At 58.5% G+C, this 20,997-nt stretch overlaps 2 protein-coding genes across 22 annotated transcripts in view; one reads left to right on the top strand and one right to left on the bottom strand.

Moving 5' to 3' along the window:
• LOC107196102 overlaps positions 1-1,914 on the bottom strand; it is a 10,714-nt gene extending 8,800 nt beyond the window's left edge. For 4 of the 13 annotated variants that reach the window (XM_025051064.1, XM_025051062.1, XM_025051063.1 and 1 more), the window contains exons 1-4: positions 1,631-1,914; positions 1,459-1,546; positions 1,263-1,370; positions 474-602 (exon numbers count right to left, since the gene is read on the bottom strand). In XM_025051064.1, the coding sequence (XP_024906832.1) occupies positions 474-602; positions 1,263-1,370; positions 1,459-1,546; positions 1,631-1,722 (417 nt within the window). In that variant the 5' untranslated portion in view covers positions 1,723-1,914. Of the gene's footprint in view, position 1; positions 105-473 lie in introns of those variants that run through there. The other 9 variants (XR_003048141.1, XR_003048140.1, XR_003048143.1 and 6 more) reach the window with 9 other exon arrangements.
• A 64-nt stretch (positions 1,915-1,978) lies between these two features.
• TBC1D22A (TBC1 domain family member 22A) overlaps positions 1,979-20,997 on the top strand; it is a 220,408-nt gene continuing 201,389 nt past the window's right edge. For 5 of the 9 annotated variants that reach the window (XM_015594047.2, XM_025051054.1, XM_025051057.1 and 2 more), the window contains exons 1-2: positions 2,004-2,206; positions 20,891-20,947. In XM_015594047.2, coding sequence (XP_015449533.2) covers positions 2,145-2,206; positions 20,891-20,947 — 119 coding nt within the window. In that variant the 5' untranslated portion in view covers positions 2,004-2,144. Of the gene's footprint in view, positions 2,207-20,890; positions 20,948-20,997 lie in introns of all 9 variants that reach the window. The other 4 variants (XM_015594046.2, XM_025051056.1, XM_025051052.1 and 1 more) reach the window with 3 other exon arrangements.

Here is a 20,997-nt window from a genome sequence, read left to right as displayed (position 1 = left end):
TGTGGGGTTGATGGGGGTGCTCATTTTTGTCCCGTCCGCTGTCTCCTGGCCACAGGGGCAGTCGGGAGCCTCTTCCGTCCTGAGGTTTGGTTCGGCTGAGACTACTGGGTGGAGAGAGAAGGGGGAGGAGAAACAGTCCCTCCGCAGCGAGCGGAAGCTTGAGCTTCCTGCAGGGGGCGATGGGGATCCCTGGGGAGCTTGGGACCGGAGGAGAGAGACTGCCATGTTGAGATGAGGGCTGTGGCTGTGCAGAGGTGGGGTGGGAATGCCAGCTGGGAGGCAGCCAGGGAGGCTCTGCTTTCTGAGCGCCAGGTGACAGACACTCAGGGCCCTGTGTGCGGGTTTCAGAGTGTTCGATTCGTCCTCAGGAGACCGGTGCAGGCTTGCACTGACCCAAGGGACCCAGTGTCCAGCAAAGGAAGTGGTGGTGCAAGCCCAGGCCTTTGGCCCCACTGTCACATATATTACACCACCTGGAAGCTCCCGGCGAGATGGCAATCAGCCTGCCTTTCAGCTCGGAGTCTACAGACTGTGGGGAAGAGGCGCCGTCCTTCAGGGTGGGGTGTACGCCCTGCACGGTGCTGTGTCCCCTCCGTAAGGACCTGGGTGTGGGAACCAAGGCAAGGAGAGCAGGGGTGGCCCCACTTATCATCACTCTTAGGGGACTTCGTATTTGTCGTTCTCACAATTCTGGCCTCTTCTAGTGATCCCGAATCCCAGAATGCGACGCTTTCAGAGAGGGATGCAGGCGGAGTCTCCTTAAAAGTTAAGTTACAGCTTCTTGTGCCAAGAGACCAGCGGGCGAGGAAAGACGATCCATGAGAGGGGACAGGGAGGCTACTGCGCGGTGCAGACCGGGAGGAATGTTTCGTACCTACCAGGACCACTGGGTGTCCCTCTGCCCAATTTGATGGTATGTGGACAAGTACAACAGGCGAGCCCTGGGAAGGGCACGATGGTCAGGGCCTCTGAAGCCTCGACGGTGAAAGTCTGGGTCACTCCACCAGGTAACTCACCTGGAACAGCAGAGGTGCTAAGGATGGGGAACACACCCTCGTGCATACGGTGGATGACTCCCCCGTGAGGACCAAGGCTCTCATTCCCTCGGCCGCTGGAAGTGTCGCAGGCTGACGGCTCAGAGGTAAGCCCCTCGGTGAGAACTGCCCTGAGCTGAAAGGGCTTCCTCTCCCTACTACGCCCCCTCCCAGGGGCGGCCCGCGGTCAGCGACGGGTCTGTGCAGCAGGACAAAGGCTCCGCCCACCTGTCTCAGTTCACGACGTCCCTGAAGGGCCATCCCATCCCCTGGGTTTGCCTGATGCTCGCTCCATTGTAGCCCCTCCAGTTCAATCTCTCCTCCTCCATAAGCCACCTGCATGCAAATATCCGTCTCACCACGTTTCCTGGGAACCCAAGCTACACAGAAGCCGAGCCACACTGAGCACTAATCTGCTACCCACGCTCCGGCTTTCTCGTGTCCTTGCTTCGGCGGCGATGTTCCTTCTCCCTGGAACGACTCCTTGCGTTCCGTCGGGCCAGCTACTCCACCTGAAACAACAGTCACAGACCTTAGCAGTCGTCCCGACCCCTCCAAACCCCTCCGTGAGCGCTGTGCATTCGCCGTTGAATCACTTATAGCTGCCTTTTCCAAGAAGACTCCGCAGTAGCTCAGGGCACAGCAGAGGAAGAGCTCCGTAATCACACCTTGACGTAGTACGAAACATCCACGCAAAAAGTCACGTGGAACACAAAACCTGCCCGCGCTCCGCCGCCTAAGGAACGCAGCGTGACAACGTAACCGAAACCCCTGCGAACTCCTTGCGGATGGGCCGCTTCGCCCGGAAGGGAACCCAGAGCGCGATGCCCGGCGCCGGCCCGCCCCGGGCACTTCCCCGCGGCGCCGCCAGGTGTCGCCCTCTGATGCCGTCAGGCGCGCTCTCTGCGCGTCACGCGCGCCGCGCCGGAGGCGGGACTTCCGGGCGTGCGGAGGCACAACTTCCGGAGGGAGGCGGAAAAGCTCTTGGGCTCTGCGTTCTGGAGTCCCGGGACGCCTGAGTGGCCACCGGGGGTTCAGGAAAGAGCCGCCCGCGCGGGCCGGCAGCACTCGGGGTGTCGGGCCAGCAGGTCTGAGGGATGAGGAGGGGCCATGGCCAGCGACGGGGCCAGGAAGCAGTTCTGGAAGCGCAGTAACAGCAAGGTCCCGGGCAGGTGGGTGTGACGGGGAGCCGGGTCGGGGTCAGGGGTCAGAGGTCAGGTGGCACGTCGGCTGGCGGGGCTGCGGAGGGGTGACCTGGGCTTTGACGAGATCGCTCCGGGGTGCGAGGGACCTCGGGGTCGGAGCGTGAGGTCTGGGAGGCGACAGTGGCAGCACGTAGGAGCGAGGCTAGGAAGGGCGCGGAGAAGCTGCCGGCAGGTGTGTCCCGAGACCGGCAGCCTCTCCCGCCAGTTCCTCGGCTCCCGGGGCAGCCGAGGGGAACCCACGCGGGTCGTGGTGTGGGGTTCGGTGGGGTCCGGAAACTGGCCGGGGCGCGCTGTGCCTGCGGGGCGGTCGCTTTCTGCGCGGGGCGTGGCGGGTTTGATCCACTTGGCTGGCCTCTCGCCTCTCTGTGGGCTCTGCCTTTGCCTGGAGCGAGGAAAGGGCGTTTGAGGCTCCCTGTGAATGTCCACGTTCCCACTTCTGGCCTCAGAACCGACTCTTGTCTTGAGTCAGCAGCAGGAAGCAAGTTAAAAAAATTAAATAATTGAAGTGCCCGCAGTGACCTGAGTGCACCCTGGAAGCTGTACAGCGCCAAAGGTCTCATCTGATTGGAGTGTCACTGAGCCCAGGCCAGGGCCCTAGGGAACGCAGAGACACTACATGGAAGAGACTTAGGACGAAATCAGCTGCTGGTGAAACTAGATTAGAGATAAACAAACTTCAGGGTTTCTAAACACAGTTTGTTCTGTTTGGAAACTAAAGTCAGATACTGAACATTAAGAACCGTGGCATTAAAATAACTCTAAATAGAATCATTCACGAGCACAGCTTGCTCATGGGTTGCATAATAAACACTTGTGTGAGTGGCGGAATTGTGAGCTTTGGAATTCACTGCGCCCAGTCATGAAGTTTTCCGAGTGATCTGGGAGTTCGCAGGAGCGAGTTACCGGCTGCTCAGCCACGCTTCAGAGGAGCGTCGCCAAAGGTGGCAGGTTTCACTCTACAGGATTGTGCTTGATTGAAGAACAACAAGTTTCATCAAAACCAATGTCAGGGTCCAAGATGATGTGAAAATTCTGGAATGGTGGAGAACAGGAGTTCCCAGTAGTGACAGCGAAAAGTGCTCTGGAACACAGACTCCAGGGAAAAGGAGCCAAGTGGCAGTGGAACTTTGTGCTGTTTTAGGTCTTGAGGTTTTCTTCTTCCTCGGTTTAAATGGACTTTAGTTCTTAAGCGACTGTGTTGAGAATAATCGAGCTCCTGTGTGTGATTGTGATGGCGAATAAACCTTTGGGTTGATGGCTGTGTCTCTTGGTAATCGTCCTTGCATTGGGTTCAGTGGTGTCCTCCCAAAATTCTTGTCTATGTGGAACCTGTGAATGTGACCTTACTTGGAAATAGGGTCTTAGCAGATGTGAGCCAGTTGAAATGAGGTCACACCGGACTGGTGTCCTTATAAGAGGGACATTTGGACACGAGAGAGACATAGGGAAGATGGCAGGTGTGGATGGAGGCAGAGATTGAGCGATGCACTTGGCAAGCCAAGGGATGCCAAGGGTTCCTGGCAACCTGTAAAAGCTAGAGAGGCGAAGAAGGTTCCTTCCTCTCCTGGAGCCAGAGAGCACGGCCCTGCTAGCACCTTGATTTCAAACTTCCAGCCTTCAGAACTGGGAGAGGATAAATTTCTGTTGTTTTAAGTAATTTGTTATGATAGCCACAGGAAACTAATACAGTCCTCCACTTCTCTGAGATCCTGTGTTACTAAAGATAGACTTCCTTTTTCCTTTGATTTCGATACTGTGCTGTGTCTACGGCATTTTTGAGAGCAGCTGCGCGTTACGGAGTGGCGTTTGGAGTGGCGTTTGGAGTGGCGTTAGAAGCAAAGGGGGAGGTTGGGCCCTCCAGCCGCCCTGTGCCGCTCGCCTCCTGCGGCCTTGTCTCTGGCGGCGCCGCTGTCTCAGGCGGCAGGAGGAGTTGCAAAGTGCACATGTCCTCTTCGCTATCAGTAGACCCGTGGCGGTCACCAGCCACGTACGTGATCTTTGCCTGCGCAGGCACAGTGCGGTCCGAGAGCCTGGCCGGACACCTGTGGCTTCGCCAGCTGTCTCGGATGCGTCCCAGGATCGTTAACTCTGAGTGTGTCCTCGACCCAGAGAAACTCGCAGGAGGAGGACTGCACCCACGGTGACGGGCAGAACCGCTCAGGGTCTTTTATTAGAGTACAGCCCTTAATAACGAATCCTTCCTTAGGCATAATTCCCTCTCGTTGCCTCCTTCTGACACTGATGGCTGGTGGTGGCCGAGCCCGTACAGTCTGCTGTTCCGGGTGCTCTACAGTGTCATGTTTCCCTAGAGTTTCAGAGTTTACGTAACGCGCCCTGCCCTCCACGTGCCATTCACCGCGGCGGGCTTGGTTTGAAGCCCCTCGAGTGTCACGCCGAGAAGCGGCAGTGTTTGCGCGTGGGGTCCGAGGCCCGTCGTGACCTGACCCCTGCTTAGCCTTTCAGCTGCATCTGTCGCCCCCCGCTTGCACTCTGCCCTGCGCGTCGCTGGTGGGCTTGGCGCACGTGCCGTGCCATGCCCCGTCAGTTTCACGCTCCCACAGCCGACCAGAATGTACTTTCCTTCCCTGTTCTCCCCTTTGCTGGGGTTATTATTGTAATTTTTTAATTTTGCAGATTGACCTTCCCTGTACCTCCTGGAGCCTTGCCCGTTCCCTGGCAGCCTGGGCTCGCGGGCCCTTCTGTGCGTTGGACTCCACGGGCTGCTTTCTGCATGCTTTCTTCGCTAGACGGTCATCTCTGTGTCGTTAGTGCTGATGCGTGGCGGTCGATCCAAACGATCTTCCGCATTGACCAAGAGAGAGTCAGTCGTTCAGCCACGGCGTCCCACTGCCTGAGAGGTGGTCTTGCCCGTAGACCCCCGTTCCCTGTACACCCCGGTTCTTAGGTAGTGTATTTGGCTGACGCTTTCTCAGAAATTTCTTTTTTTGGACAAGGCGGGGTGCGTGCTGTGGTGGACAGACCTGTGACCAGGAGTCTGTGGTCCGGGTGTGAGCTGCCTTTTTCTAGTAATCTCTGTGTGACCTTCACGGGGTCGCGTCACCCCTGGTGCCGTCCATTCTGCACGTGGAACCTGAGGTAGTTGCATTGGACCAAAGTGGCTGTGACCTGCGGGAGGATATTTGGCCTCGTCCGTTAACGAGAACGAGAGAGACCTCCTGGACGTTTTGAGAGTCTGATAATTTATTAGCGCGACACGCATTTACTTAGCACGCGTCGTGTGCGGTATCAGCTCCAGCTGCTGGAGACACGTCAGGGGACGAAGGAGACCCCAGTCCGAGCTCTCGCAGGGCTTGGGGTGGAGCGGGGGAGGCAGAGGGAATAACGCAGCGGAGGGCGGGCTGGCGGCCGCTGGGGACCGCTCTCAGCGCAGCGCACGGGAGCGGGGCGGATGGTTCCGGCAGGTGCGGTGGCGAGGGCTTCGTGGTGGTCAGGTGGCCAGGGGACCCCCCACAGAAGAGGCTTGCAGGAGGTGAGGGGACGGCCCCTGCGTGCTGGAGGGGGGTGGTCCAGGCGAAGGCCCGGTTCGGAGCGCGGCTGGTGTGGGGCAGGCGGGGGAGCTGGGACCCTGGTCACAGCGAAGCCACGGACTTGCGGTTTTTCTTCTGAGGGATGGGCACCTGTGGCAGGGGTGGTGTGACCTGCCTGGGTGAAGCAGGGTCCCTGGGGCCGCCGTGTGGAAGGCGGACTGGCGGCTGAGAGGGCAGGGCCAGGGAGACCCGTCAGGAGGCCGCGGCACACTGTGGCACACGTCCAGGGAGAGGTGTTGCGATGGTGGCTCATAAGGTAAGAATCAGCAGGTGGGGGATGAGGGCCAGGCAGGGCTCAGCCCCACTCCCCGGGGCCTGCTCCTTCCTGGCCCGGCTTTCTGCCGTTGCAGTTGGCGCGCCTGCCTGGCCTCACTCGGTGCCAAGCCCCCCGCCCCCCCGCACTGGGGCGGGCACAGGCAGCCTCTCCGTGGGTCCCACGCTCGCTGTTCTAGCGCTGCCCGGCAGTGTGCTGTGTTGACAGAGGGTGCGCAGGCAGCTGGGGCGTGCGAGGGGTGACATTGCTTAGTGGCGTGGCAGCAGGAAAGGCCCAGATTCGATATGCAAGGCTGTGGGTGCCTGGGGCAGAGCCGGAGCGGAAGACAGCTTTCAGCTGTCAGCTGTCAGAGCCAGAGGAGTCTGAGCAGATGCGACAGTCAGCCCAGCAGGCCGCCATCGCTCATCAGCGAAGGAGGAGCTTGGCGGGAACTCGGAGGGGTCATTCATTCATTCATTTCGTTCATTCATTCGGAAACTCCTTGGGAGCTCGTTCCGTGTGCCAGGGACCGTGCTGTGTGCTGTGCGGAGATGTGGCCTTCAGAGGCCACCAGGGTGAGGGCGATGGTGAGCAGACGTGTCCACACAGAGTCCGAAGTGCTCCTGAGGTTCAGATCTGGGGGCGATGGTGGAATGACTGGCACCGCATGGGCGGAAGGTCACACCCTCCTGGAGGAGGGGGTCCCGCCTGTGCCAAGCCCAGGGGTGGGGGAGCCAGCCTGCCACTCGCCACTCCAGCCGTGTGGGGGAGCAGTGTGGGGGTGCCAGCACGCCTGGCCCAGAACGCCCTGCAGGGAGGCCCGCAGTGGGGGGCGGGGAGGGAGCCATGTAGGGGGCGTGTTGAGAAGCGGGTGGGAGGTGAGCAGGGCTTAGCACCCCAGGGCTTTGCAGGCCGTGGAGAGGATGTGGGTCTCGGTCCGGAGAGTCACAAGACGGCACAGAAACGGGGAGCTACGACCCCGTTCCTCCTTCTGAAGAGGGGGTGGGCAGTGGGGGGCGGGGAGGGAGCCATGTAGGGGGCGTCTTGAGAAGCGGGTGGGAGGTGAGCAGGGCTTTGTAGGCTGTGGAGAAGATGTGGGTCTCGGTCCGGAGAGTCACGAGACAGCACAGAAACGGGGCGCTACGACCCCGTTCCTCCTTCTGAAGAGGAGGTGGGGATGAGGGCCGGCTGCGGGGCTGCAGGGGCTGCGTGGGCCAGGCCGTGGGGCAGGGGAGCTCGCAAGGCTCGCTGATCGGCTGAATGTTGGGGGCGAGGTGATCCCCAGGGTTCTGGCCTGAGGGTGGCGTGGCCGGAGGAATAATGGCCCCCAAGCTGTCCGCATCCTCAGCCCGAACCCGGTGAAATGCTGTGCCACGTGGCAGAAGCGACTTCAGGCTGCCACTCCTTAAGGTGACCTTGAGGTGGCAGATGTCCTGAATTATCTGGTGGGCCCAGCGGGACCACGTGAGCTCTTCGAAGTGACCAGAGAGATTTGACATGGGGCCTCCATCTGACCTGTGGCCATGGAGGAAGGGCTGGTGAGCCAGGGGCTGCGCGGGCCTCCAGAAGCTGGGAACAGCCTTCTGCTTACAGCCAGCAGGGACCTGGGTCCTACAGCCGCAGGAAACAATTCCGCCGACAATGAGCAGCAGGAAGTGGTTGCTTCCAGAATGGCCTCCCGAGGTGACGGCAGCTGCCTGGCCCCTGGTTTTGAGCCTGGCAAGACCCGACTCGGACCCTGACCTCCAGACCCTTAATTAACGTGCCACTGAGTTTGCGGTACTTTGTCACAGCAGCCGCAGAGAACTGGGGGAAGGAAGAGGGCCAGGGTCCTGGGCCTGGGGGTGTCGGGCGGTGCAGGTCGCAGGCTGCCCTCCTCACCGGCCCCTGCCCTGTCCTGTGTCTGAACGTGGACGGGTTACTGGGTCAGCCTTCACCGTGGGCCGGCCTCGCACTGGTAGCCTCTGCAAAGCGCACTTAGCTCCAGGGGACTGGCACTGAGCTAGGAGGCTTCTTCCTGTGTCCCCTGCCTGCTGGGGACAAGGAACCAAGTGGAGGCCCTGCCTCTTTTCTCAGAAGTTCTGAGCTGCTGCCAGGACCAGCTGGCTCCTCGCCTGCCTGCTCGTCCGTCCGCCCTCCGTCCCTCTCGTGTTTTTATAAACTGGTTTGTTTTCTTTGCTTGAGTTTTTGAAGCAGCTGTTTGGACCGAGAGCCTGTTTGTTCCTGCCTGTCTGTGTCGGGAGGAGGCTGCTGTGGCGGCATGTGGGGTGGTGGCGGGTGGGTTTTCCTGGTGGCCGTCCGTGAGGGGCGGTGGTCTCACTGTGCCCAGTGCCTTGGGAGCACCCGTGGGTGCGCTTTGCTGTGTTCACAGATCCTCTCACTCGTTTGGTTTTCAGTGGTCACATTTTGTGTCATTAAATGTCTTTTATTTTGTCTGGAAACATTTTGAAAAATAAATTTTACTTGAATCGTATTTTTCTCCTTTTACATATTTAGTGTAGCAAATCTAGACTCTGGTGAATTTTAAGTGAGGGTGAAATGATTTTTAAAAACTAAAGTCCTGATGATTGCGGATTTACTTTTTATTATGATTTTTAGGGAGCAGGAGGCAGCATTCCGCTGCCCCAGGTGTCGTGAAGGCAAGGTCATGGTCATGGTGGAAACCAGCGGGATGTGTCCTCAGAACCGCCTGCCCTGGTCGCTCCTGGCCTGTGTGCGCTGGGACCAGGGCCGTGGCACCGCGATGGGGCCAGTGAGTGACCTCCGATCCCTCCTCGCCCGGGCGTCGTCCTCTCCGGCCACCCCTAGCTCACTGGCTCTCGGTTGGCACGTGTGGTGTGAAGAAGGGGCCCTGTGGGCCCTTCAGGGTGCAGTGCAGGCTTCGGGTACGGCAGGGGTCCCGGAAAGCAATGTCCCTGCCCAGGGGCCGGGCCGCACACAGTCGCTGCGGACACGCGGGTGTGGTGCGTGCCACTGTGCTGGGCCCTGGCAGCCAGACTCGGCAGCCGGTCTGGTCCTTGCTCTCGCACTGGGCAGAGCAGCCGGGAGTGAATGTCCCAGGAGGGCGGTGGCGTAGGCCTTGCGGTGGCCCCGTCCTGGCGCGTGCTTGCCGAGTGCTTCCCCGGGCCGGGCTTGTCACATGCAACCGCGAGCTGGGTCCTCACAGCCCAGGCCACCTTGCGGTCCCCGTGCACAGACGAGGGAGCAGCCCTGCAGCTGTGGTGGCAGAGCCAGGCCTGCCCCTGGGGACGTGGCTCAGACCGCAGCCGGGAGGGGGGACGTGTGCACCCCGACTTCTGCGACTCTGGGGGCTCCTCAGGGGCGAGATGGACAGCTTCTCCTGTGATGTCCCCTCCGCAGACGAGAGGCAGGGCGTGGGGCCCGGAGGGAGCGGGGCGGCCTGGCCTCTTCCCGTTGGCGGGGCCCGGGCCACGGGACTTTCGTTTTGAGTGCCTCATCTCTTCGTTCCCGCTCTGAGGTGCTGTTTCCTCTTTTTGGGGATTTACGTGGAAATTCCAGCCCGAGTGCCCAGGGCACTAGGCTGCTCGGCCTCAGCTAGTGCAGTCGGAGCGTCACGGGGCTCTCAGTGCCCTGGGCGTGATGGCCAAAAGCGCCATTGTCACCGGCCCGGCCATGCAGGAGTACGCGCCACGTGACGGGCCCGGCGGCCGGCTACGTGTGTGCCTCTCCGCGCGGGCAGCGGGGGGAGGCTGCGGCTTTGCCCGGGCCCAGCTGGCATTGAGCTGGGGCGTGGGTCCAGGGCACAGCCTCCGGCTCCACCGCCCCGTCCGTCTCCGGGCCCCGACCCCGCGGGCCCCTCCTGCGTGTGCTCGCTCAGCCTTGGGCCGTGCTCCCCGGGGCTGCAGCTCCCCGGCACTCGCCGGCGTGCCCTGTGCGGCCATCGCCTGCCGTCTTCCCACGTGGACTGCGTCCCTGGGCTTGGCCTGCTGCTGGTGGCCGGACCTCCTCCACACGACTCCTAAATGGGCCGCGGAGCCGCGCTCCTCTCGTTCTCGGGGACCTGGCTGCAAGTTTTGAAACCAGCTTTCTGTCAATAAATGTTTCTGCTAAACTCACAAAATAGAATAAGGCCTGCTGGCTCTGAGGCTCACGCCCAGATGAGACAAACGGTGTGGTTTCTGTTTTGTGGATGAGCTCACCATCCTTGGCTGAAAGCCCTCAGCAGGGCGACTGGCCTTGCCAGAAGGGAGTGGGCACGGCGTGCGTGGAGAGGCAGGGCAGAGGACGGGGTCTCGGAATGGGGACAGGTCCCTCAGTGTCACCTTGGAGCTTAGAGGCGGAGGCAGCGCCTTGGAGCTCAGTTCGCCTGCTTCTCTCGTGTCCACGTGCGCACGTGCGTGGGTGGCAAGGCCGGCGCGCGGGTCTCTGTCCTGCGCTGGTGGGTGGGAGGCGAAGCGCCGGCCGGGCCGGGCTGGCCGTGCTTCAGTGTTCAGTGGGGTCTGGGCAGGAGAAAGGGCGTGGACGACATTCACCACTGGACAGTGTTTGGGAGACACTGTCTCCACCGCTCCCCGCCCGACTAGGGCTTTGGGATTTGTGCTTTTGGGGTGGAGGGAGAGCACATGATGCCACCTCTTCTGTTTTGCTGTGACAGTCCCCAGGTTGGCTAGTGGCACTGCGGCTTGTTCCTGGACAGTGGCTGACGGTTCCTGGGACAGCTTGGAAAGACGTCGGCTGTGGACCCATTGCGTTTCCCTTTAGAATTAATCGCTATCTTGGGTTAATTTTCTGTTCCCAAGCCAGTCGCTAGAGCCGTCGTGGCATTTGATGTCCCAGCCACAGGTGGATTCATAGCCACCCTGACTTTAGGTAGCCCTGGCAGGGGGCGTGGAGCCGGGAGGTGCGGGGGCCCCCGGAGGGCGTATCTGGTCCCGTCTGGTTGTGAGCGCGTGCACGCAGCCCTGGGGGGCGCTCCTTCACCTTCGAGATGCTCACCCCTCCGAATGTCTGCGTCCCAAGGAAGAGCACGTTACACGCGGCGAGCGTTTCCCGGTGCCTTCTGAGTGCGCGCCGGGCCCTGGGTGTGCAGAGGTGAGTGGGCGTGCCCCCCGCGGTGGGGAGGCCTGCCAGCCGGGAGGGGGACACACCGGCCGGGAGCCCTGCAGCGAGGCTTGTGACACGCTGTGAGAGAGTGCTGTGGCCGCGCGGGCAAGGGCAGGCGATGCCGGCGGGGCGGCGGTGACGCCGAGCTGGACTCGGGAGGACGGGTCCATCCCTTCGGACACTTTCTCGGGTCTGGAGGGTGTTCTGTAGCCCAGGCCTGGGCCTTCTTGGCAGCGAAGGTGGCCTTAATGAAGGCCAGGTGAGGAAAAGGTGGGTGACAGAGAGAGGAGCCTTGCCCGCAGGGACCCGACCAAGGAGAGGAGGACGGCCGCGTGGAGCGGGCTGCGGGCCGCTGTGACGGGGAGAGGGCTGTCGGCAGGCTGGGGGTGGGTGTGCAGCGGCAGGGCAGGAAAGGCACCTGGAAGCTTCCAGTTGTTCCTCAAGGGGACAGACGTTAGCTGGGAGCAAAGCCGTCCCCTGACTGGCACTGGAGACCAGAGCCGAGGCCAGAGCTGGAGGCAGCTGCGGGGGGGGGAGGGGCGAGGTGGCTGCTGCAGCTCTCTTGGGGGCGGCGACAGAGAGGACGTAGGTGCGCGAACGGTTCTGGGGTCCTGGAGGACGTGGAGATGGGTCGAATGTGGGTGGTGCGCCTCAGGGAGGAGGCGAGGGTGGCCTTGGGTTCCTGGCGATCGAGTCCCGGCAGGAGGGGATGGTGTGGGGAGGAGGAGAGGGACGGAGCTCGGGTCCGGGGTGGTGGGGACAGCAGGTGGCCTGGGCAGGGCCAGGAGGCCCCTGGGGGAGGGGGTCGTGAGGGAGCCGTGCAAGGCCAGGCGAACCCCTTGTTTTGTTCTTGGGTGTCTGTGGTGCTGATGTTGTCCAAGGTGGGACGCTGCAGGTAGGTGCGAGGCATGGCATTTGGGGCAAGGCTGATTTTGGGGCGGGACCAGGTAGCGTGAGGTGCTGAGGGTGCGGCCGAGAGCTGGCAGTGGTGCCGAGAGGCAGCTGTTTGAGAATCGGTCACCTGGAGATGGTCAGTCGTCAGGAGAGGGCAGGGCTTCGGCTTTGGGGCGCGGAGGTCAAGAGCGCGGGGGGCGGCTGAGCGCACCTGGACTGGACAGGCTGGCAGGAAACGGACCGGCGGGCCTGGGACACTAGCGACTCTTGATGTCTGGGTGTCAGGCTGGCGAATTGTCCTCCTCCACGGCAGTTACAAAGGGACTTTCTTTTTTATATTGTCTGAATTTCCTATAATAAACATACATTGCTTTTTTAAACTGAGGTGTAACTGACGCACAACGTTACACCAGTTTCAGGGAAGCATCTAACCTTAAACCTGGTCCATCGGTTAATTTTCGTTTGTGACGCTGAGGGCGCTGCAGCCGGATTTCTGTCTTTTCCTGCTTTAATTCCCTCTTTTCAGTGTCTCGCTCACTGCTGTTTTCACCCACTGCTGTTCAGCCTTTAATTAAAAGAAGAAAGCTGGTCTTGTCCCGTCGGTTTTGTTTGAAAGCTGGCACCGTGGTGGAGGGGGTCCAAGTTCAAAACGGAGAGGAACTCTCCTGGACGAGCAGGAGAGGGTCAGGTCGCTTCATTGTCAGAACGCGGAGGCCCGCGGCAGCAGACTGAGTGCTCCTTTCTTCCTGACTCGTGTTAACTTACGCCCATTTCCATCTTTCCCTCCCGCTTCAGTGCTCACCTGTGTCCTAATGCAGCAGCGCCCAGCCTTTGTGGCCCCAGGGACCGGCGCTCCGATGAGAGTCTAACCCCTGAGGATCTGAGGCGGAGCTGAGGCGGTGATGCTGGCGCTGGGGAGCGGCTGCGGATACGGATGAAGCTTTGCTTGCCCGCTGCTCACCTCCTGCTGTGCGGCCCGGTTCCTAACAGGCCATGGACCGGTACTGGTCCATGGCCCGGGGCTTGCGGACCCTGCCCTGATGGTTTTCCGCCACCGCAGGGGAGGGCTCTTGCTGGCTCCCTGGTGTCTTTCTAGCACCAGCGCCAGGCCTGGCTTGGAGCAGGTGCTCAGCCAGTGTTTGCTGAGTGACTCGAATGAAGCAGCATCATATAGGATTGTCAGTGACCATTTAAGACAGCGGTCCCCAACCTATTTGGCCCCAGGACCTGTGCTCCTATGAGAGTCTAACCCCCGAGGATCTGAGGCGGAGCTGAGGCGGTGATGCTGGCGCTGGGAAGCGGCTGCGGATACAGATGAGGCTTCGCCCGCCGCTCACCTCCTGCTGTGCGGCCAGACCGGTACCGGCCCATGACCTGGGGGTTGGGGACCCCTGATTTAAGTCACTGCTGTTTCGTGGCGCTTTCCAGGTGGAGTCCAAGCTCCAGAGCTGGGCTGTCCACAGGTAGGCCCTCAGAGTCTCTGATCTTGAATTTTCGAAAGCTTTCTCGACCTGTGTCTGGGCAGAGTCCTGAAGAGAGGGTCTGGCCCTCAGGGGCCAGTCGCTTTCATTCCCCCGTCTGACCAGCGTCTCTCCAGGCTGTCCCCACCTGCGGTCCCCCCCCGGGGCGACCCTCCCCAGATGCATTAAGCCTTAGCGTCACCCCGTTCCCAGTCCTCCTCCCCGTCATCAGTGGCGGTGTTTCAGTGGAGGGGGCTTCGTGAGGGAGGGCCTCCTGGTTGGGGTCCCCTTCAGGGCACCATCTTGGGGCGTCTCTGCCCACCCGTCGCGGTCCCGCCCTGCCCAGCCCTGCCACCCAGGCGTGGGCCTCTTACGGGGCAGGGCTGGGGCCAGGCGCCTCTTCGCCCTCACTCGCTCTTCCCCCTGAGGACCCTTCCTGGCCGCACAGCAGTGTGGTCGTCAGGACGTAGACATGCGGCCCCGGAGAGGTCCCCGCCGATGCTCGGTGGTGACGGACTGGTCCTCCTCAAGTCTCGTTGTCCCAGTGTGGGGCGTGACGCGGGGTCCGAAGCGCACTGAAATGTGGTGACGGCCGCACCACCGACTCTGGTTATGCGGCAAAGTGGGCTCGGACCCACTCAGGGTTCACTGAGTGGCGTCGGCTGGCCGGGCGCGTGGTGCCTTGTTTATTGAGCCCACCCAGGGCACACTCGCTTCCCTGGGCGCTGACTCAGCGAGGGCACCTTTCTGGTCCCCAGGTAACATCTTTGTGTGGAGACCATTCCCATACCGCGCATGTCACTCACTCGGCGTGCACGCTCCATTGTCTTAGTGTGTTCACAGCTGCGTGACCGTCACAGTCAGTTTCAGGACATTTTCGCCACAGAGAGAAGCCAGTGGCTCCCCGTTCCCTCCTCCCCAGCCCCTGGCAACCACTAATCTACTTTGCGTTTCTATAGATTTGTCTTATCTGGACGTTTCACTTGAATGGAATTACAGAACATTCGGTCCTTGGCGACTGGTTTCTTGTACGTTGGCAGGGTGTTTTCAGGGTTCATCCATGTTGGAGCATGTGTCACTACGTCATTCCTTTTTATGACCTGATAATATTCCATTGTGTGCAGGGGTCACGTGGCATTGATCCATCCATCAGTTGATGGGCATTTGGACTGTTTTCACATTTTTGCTGTTATTGATAACACTGTACAGGATCTGTGTGGACGCACGTTTTCATTTCTCTCGGGTGCATACCCAGGAGCAGAATTGCTGGGTCGCGTGGCACCTGTTTGACCCTTTGGGGACCTGGCAGACTTTCCAGAGCGGCTGTTCTGTCTTTCATTCTCGCCAGCGGTGCGCGAGGGTTTCAGTCTCTCCGCCTTCTGGTCCACGCTCGTCCTATCCGCAGTTCTCGCCATCCTCTTGGCTATGAAATGGCATCTCGTTGTGGTTTTTATTTGCATTTCTCTGATGGCTAAGGAGGTCGAGCTTTCTCTTTGAAAGCGTTCTGTGTACAATGTAAAAAGAACGAGGGTGGGGGCGGGGAGACTAAGCACCAGCGAGATGTGTCCTGGACACTCCATGTCTGACCCCTCCGGGGTGAACGAGCCCCCTCTCTGGCCTGTGTCTGCATCTAGTCCACGAACCCTCACCTCACAGAGCAGAGCAGAGCAGTCTGCTTACAAAGCTAGAGCGCCGCGTAGGCTTTCCCACAGGCATCCCGTCACGCATGCTTAACGACGGGATCCTTCTGAGAGAGGCGTCCTCGGCGACCGTCACTGCCAGCATCACGCAGTGCACTCACACCTGGGCGGCACAGCCCACTGCACACCTGAGCTGTGGGGCGCAGCTGCTGCTCCTGGGCTGCCAGCCCGTAGAGCATGTGGCCGCACAGAACAACACGAGAGTAGACGAAGCACAGCCGGGGACAATGCCATCCAGAGACGCACAGGCACGAGAGGGCCGAGGCCGTGCGTGGCCCGCGGGGACACCACGCACTGTGCCACGGCAGACGTTCTCTTCCTCAGTCGAAAGAGCACCCTCTGAAGGCACAGAAGCCGACTACAGCAAGCACACAAACGCGTCCCGTGTCGGTTATTGTCGGTATCAGGGGTTATGGACTGCCCGTAACTGTCCGTGCTGAGCCTTTGAACGACTGGCAGTGTCGTGGGTTTGTTTATGACAGCATCGCCACAAACACGTGAGTGACGCGTCGTGCCATGACGTTATGACGCTGTGACCTCACTAGGACATAGGAATGTTTCAGCTCCATGGTAATCATAGGGGACTCATCAAATGTGCCATCTGTGGTTGACCAAAACGTGGCTGTGTGGCACCCGACTACCGATTAATATAACAAACACAGCACATGTGCCCGCCGTCCAGCAGGCGAGATGAACTGGCACATACACAGTGTCCAGTTCTCTCCCTGGACCCAGCCCCGTGCCACCCACCCTCCCCTCAGGTAACCACTGTTCTGGATGCCCGTTCTCGCTGCCAGGCGTGCATTAGGGTTTTGATTGCTCACATATGTGTCCAGGAATGATGTATAGGATCATTTTCCCTTTTTAAAAACTTTTTCAAAATGATGACATACTCTGTATGTTCAGCTGATTTGGTCTTCAGTGTTATGAAATTTGCCTGTGCTCATTCTTGTAGCTGCAGTTCATGTTTTTGTGGTTGATGTTCCATCATGTGTGTATGTCCCAGTTTTCTCATTATTCAGTTGATGATGGACATCCAGATTTTTCTTAAAAACATTTTTTTTAACTTACAAACATTGCCAAACTCGTCTCCTTGCGTACTTGTGCAAGGTGCGTACTTAGGGCGTGTACACAGCGTAGATTTGTGTCATGTGTATCTGCTTTTCATAAGGAATCGTTAGAGTTCTCTTTAAAACAATGAAGTATTGTAGTGATTTAAAGTACTATAATTTATTAAAAAGTTTATGGGTTCATATATTTTTAAAAGAAAGATTTCCTCATCTGAAACGAGGTAGGTGCTTTGGCTGCCACTTATTTTTCTTTAAATGGCTTCAGTTGAAGCCTGTTTTCTTTTTAGCTATGCAAGACCAAATAAAAATGCAATTTTAATAAGATAAAATGAGGTTCCTTTTAGTCTGAGCTTGAACTTTGTCGGAACATTTTCTGCTCAGTAAACATAAGCAGTGCGGCCATGAAGAATTAATGAGTGTGCTGCTGTCCCAGGAGGGGAAGGGCCTGCAGTGTGTGGTCATGCTGGAGGACCTTGTGAAAATGACATGCAGATGTCGCAGGCAGCAGAGCAGACTGGCGCCTGGCCGCGAGCCACACAGGTACGTCGAGGCGCCACGGAGGACTGGCGGTGTTCCAGGAGGTCGAGCGTGGTGAGGAGCACTGTTTTGCCAGTCGCTGTGTGGCATCCGGACTGCTGTCACGTGCGGTCGGTCGTCTCATGCCGTACGCATTCTGATCCCCATTTCTGGGGTGAGGAAGCTAAAGCCCAGAGCGGTTACTTGGCTGACGCTCCGCCAGGCCGAGACCGAAATCGGAAGGCGGGTTCAAGCACGTGCCTGGCCGTTGGTGCAGGCCCCCGGCTGGGGCCCGGGCTCGCGCTGGGAGCTCTGACGCTTACTCACGGGCGCTCCATGCGGCCAGGCTGGGCCTCCTCAAGGTGTGGTGGCTGAGTTCCAAGAAAGCACCCAGGAGAACCACTTGGAATCTATGGTGCCTTTTAAAAAAATTACACGTTTATCGAGATTCACATGCGATGTAACCCACCCATTTAAATTCACATGCAACACCGTTCACTCGCCTGGTGTGTAAAATTCAGTGGTATGTTAGTGTATTCAAAGAGTTGTGTGCCCATCGTCACAGTCAGTTTTAGAACGCGTGTCACCTCGAAAAGGAACCCTGTACTCTTCAGCTGTCACCCCCAGCCTCCCACCCCTACCTCAGGCAACCACAGATCTTTCTGTCTCTATAGATTTGTCTGTTCCAACATTTTGTAAAATGAAATCCTAGTAGGTGTTTTCTGGGACCGGCTCCTTGCACACAGCTGAATGTTTTAAAGGCTCCGCCGCTTTGTGGCAGGTGTCAGTCCTTCCTTTTACGGCCGAGTGATGTTCCATCGCATGGATGTACCTCGTTCTGTTTATCCCTCTGGTGATGGACGTTGGTTGTTTCTACTTTCGGCTCTTAGGAGTGATGCTGCTGTGAACATTCCTGTACGGTTTTTGTGTGGACGTACGTTTTCATTTCCCTTGGGAGTGGAGTTGCTGGGCCACATGGTTAACTCTTCGCCTGTGCGAGGATTGGGGGGCCGTTTCTTGAGGTGGCTCCACCCGTTTGTCATCCCCACCCGCGGTGCGTAAGAGCCCTGGTCTCCCAGTACGCTCGCCAGCCCTCGTTACCGCCTGTTTCGTGTTAGCCACCGCGTGTGTGTGGAGCGGGGTCTCTGTGTGCGTCTCATCTCCTTAGGGACTGGATGCCGAGCATCTTTTCAGGTGCTGCTTGGACGTGATGCTTGTAATGTCTTCTTCGGAGAAATAGCTGTTCAAATCCTTTGTTCATTTTAAGTTAGGTTCTCTTTTTTTATTGGGTTTTCAGAGTTCTCTATATATTTTAGGTGTATTCTATCAGAAATGGGATTTGCCAAAAACGCCTCCTATTCTGTGGGTTGTCTTTCTACTTTCTTGGTGGTGTCCTTTGAAGTGCAAAAAGGTCTTAATTTTGACAATGTCCAAGTTATCTTTTTGTTGTTATTGTTGCTTTTGGGGTCTTTCTAAGAAACCATTGCCTGATCTGAGTTCTTAGAGATCTACTCCTGTGTTTCCTGCTAAGGGTTTTATAATCCTAGCTCTTCCGTTCGGGCCTTTGATTTCAAGCTAACCCGTGTGTGTGGAGAGGCTGGCGTGCCGCTCTGTTCTGCCTGTGGATCTCTGGCCATCCCAGCACGTTGTCGAAAGGGCTCTTTCTTCTGTTCCTGGTTTGTGGCGCCTTTTCATCGTGAAGGAGTGGGCGTTGAATTTTTCAAATGCTTTTTCAAATTTTTCAAACGTGTTGAATTTTTCAAATGCTTTTTCTGCGACTACTGAGATGATCATGTCTTTTTTTCCCCTATTAATATGGTTTATTACGTAATTGATTTTTCGTTGTTACGCTAGTCTCATATTCTTGGATAAATCTCACTTTGTCGTGACGTGTGACTTTTTTTCATGTTGGGTTTGCTGTGCCAGTATTTTGCTGAGGATTTTTGCATGTACTTGTGTGTAGTTTTCTTATGCCGTGTGTGTCTGGTTTTGGTGTCAGGGTAATAGTGACCACAGAGAGTGACTTGGGAAGTGTTCCCTCCGTTTCTAGTTTTTGGAAGAATTTCTGAAGAATTGGCGCTAACTCTCCTTTACGTGTGTGGTAGAATTGAGCGGTGAGGACATTTGGAGCTGGGCTTGCCGAGGGTGCCATATCGGGTGACACAGGTCTGGGATTGGGCCACGATGTCTTTGAGGGGCTGCGATTCTGCAGACCACACCGCCTGAAGGACAGAGGGGTCCTCTCTTTACGGATTTTACAAAATAAGTAGCACAAATGAACAAAAGCGTTTAAAAACTTTCACACCTCACTAGTGATCGAGGACACGCAGCCAGCGCCGAGACTGCTCTGACACGGCTCTTCTCCCATCAGATTGGTGGCCATCTGCGGTCTGTCCCCCTCGCCGCTGGGGCCGTGGCCGTGCTGCCTGTGGCGCTGTGTGCCAGCAGCCGGCATGATGCATTCTTTGTCAGGCGTTCCATTTCTGGGAATTTATCCTCCTGAAGCTCTCACAGTTGTGGGCAAGTGTTTGTCCCCAGAGATGTCTCTGGCTGTTTTTATAATCACAGGCAGTGTGAAGCAGGTCGAGTGTCTCACAGTCAGCGCTGGTTACGTGAATCGCGGTGCAGCCACGTGGCAGGACAGGGTGCGGTGAGGGCGAGGCTCTGGGGAGACGGCACAGGCAGGGGTGCGTTCACCGGTGCTCAGTCTGGCGTTATGATTTTTACAAACTTACACAGTTCAGAAGTAACGCTCGATTTACGAGGAGTCGCAGAGAAACGCACAGGGAACTCCTGCACGGCCTTGTCACTGAGATTTTGCATTCACACACGCCGCACGTGTATTTCGCATGTCTCAACAGCCCATGAAAAGTCAGTAAGTGCACTTCAGTGAACTGGAGAGGGGTGACGGCATGGAGAAGTAGTCACGCTATGTCGCTAGGTGAGAAAGGCAGGATTTCATTCTGTTAGACAGATCCAAGCAGTCTGCATGCCAGACATGGCCGTGTCTGCACTTGACCTTACCCCTCACCCGGGCCCCCGCGAGGCGGCGCATCAGAGCGTCCGCGGGCGGCTGGGAGCAGCCCGTGCCGGTGCCTTCCACGCACGGGTGGTCCGTTTCGTGGACGTGGAAGTCTGAGCGAGGCGGTTTTCGGCTGGCCTGGCAGTGGGCCCGCGCTCATTCTCCCCTTCCTGCCCCGCCGTCCATCGTGGGAGGCCTTCCTCCTCCTGCGTGTCCTCAGGGTGGCAAGGCAGCTGAGGACCCGTGGGCCTCGCGTCTGTGCTCCAGGCAGGAAGCAGGGGAAGCCAGCTGCGCCGTCCCCGTTAGGCACGGAAGGGTCTGCCATCGTTGCCGATGGCCTGTGCCGCCCCATGGCCACCCCCGGCTGGGAGTCCCCAGAGGAGGGGGTGCGGGCGGGTCGCCCAGCTGACCAGTGTGGTGTCTGCCACTCGGCTTGTTTTGTTGCCAGCTATTTTCCAAATTTACTCTAACGAGCATCAGACTTTTGTGATAAAAGCATTAAGTGCTTAAAACATCATCGTTATCTCCTTTTTGTAATTCTGCCCTTCGTCTTTAAGACAGAATGGTGCCAGGTGAGAGTTTGCTGTCTGGCATTTCATGGTCCGTTTTCAGCCCCACCTGTGACATGTGATCCTAGAGAGAGGCTGCCGGGGACGTCACTGGTGCGGAGACGTGGTCAGCTCCCAGCAGCCCTGTCACTGGTCGGTGCCTGGGGCCTGGGATGGCGCTGTAGGGCAGCGGTTCCTGTGCTCAGGCCGGTGGCAGAGAAGGCTGAGTGCCTCTTGTTTGTGAGGTGTGAGCTTGACGTCACTGGTGCGGAGACGTGGTCAGCTCCCAGTCACTGGTCGGTGCCTGGGGCCTGGGGTGGCGCTGTAGGGCAGCGGTCCCTGTGCTCAGGCCGGTGGCAGAGAAGGCTGAATGCCCCTTGTTTGTGAGGTGTGAGCCTCCGTGGTGCCTTCCATCCCTTCTGAGGGGGCCCTGAGGACCCCGGAGTGGCTGGAGGGCGACCTGTGGCAGCTGGTGGAGACTTTTCCCCAGGCGCATGGGCTTCTGGGAGGGTGGTCAGTGTGGGCCCTGGGGAAAGCTGAAAGGAGCTAATTTGTTTTCCCTTTCTTCCTGACTAGCATCCAGCACGTGTATGGCGCCCAGCACCCCCCCTTTGATCCACTGTTACACGGCACGTAAGTGAAGCCTCCGCTCCCACGGGGCTGTTCGTCTGGTTGGGGATGCA

This window comes from Pteropus alecto, unplaced genomic scaffold (genome assembly GCF_000325575.1).
Source record: "Pteropus alecto unplaced genomic scaffold, ASM32557v1 scaffold118, whole genome shotgun sequence".
NCBI classification, from domain to species: Eukaryota; Metazoa; Chordata; class Mammalia; order Chiroptera; family Pteropodidae; genus Pteropus; species Pteropus alecto.
Note: the sequence above shows the minus strand (reverse complement) of the source record. Positions and strands in the feature narration are given on the sequence as shown.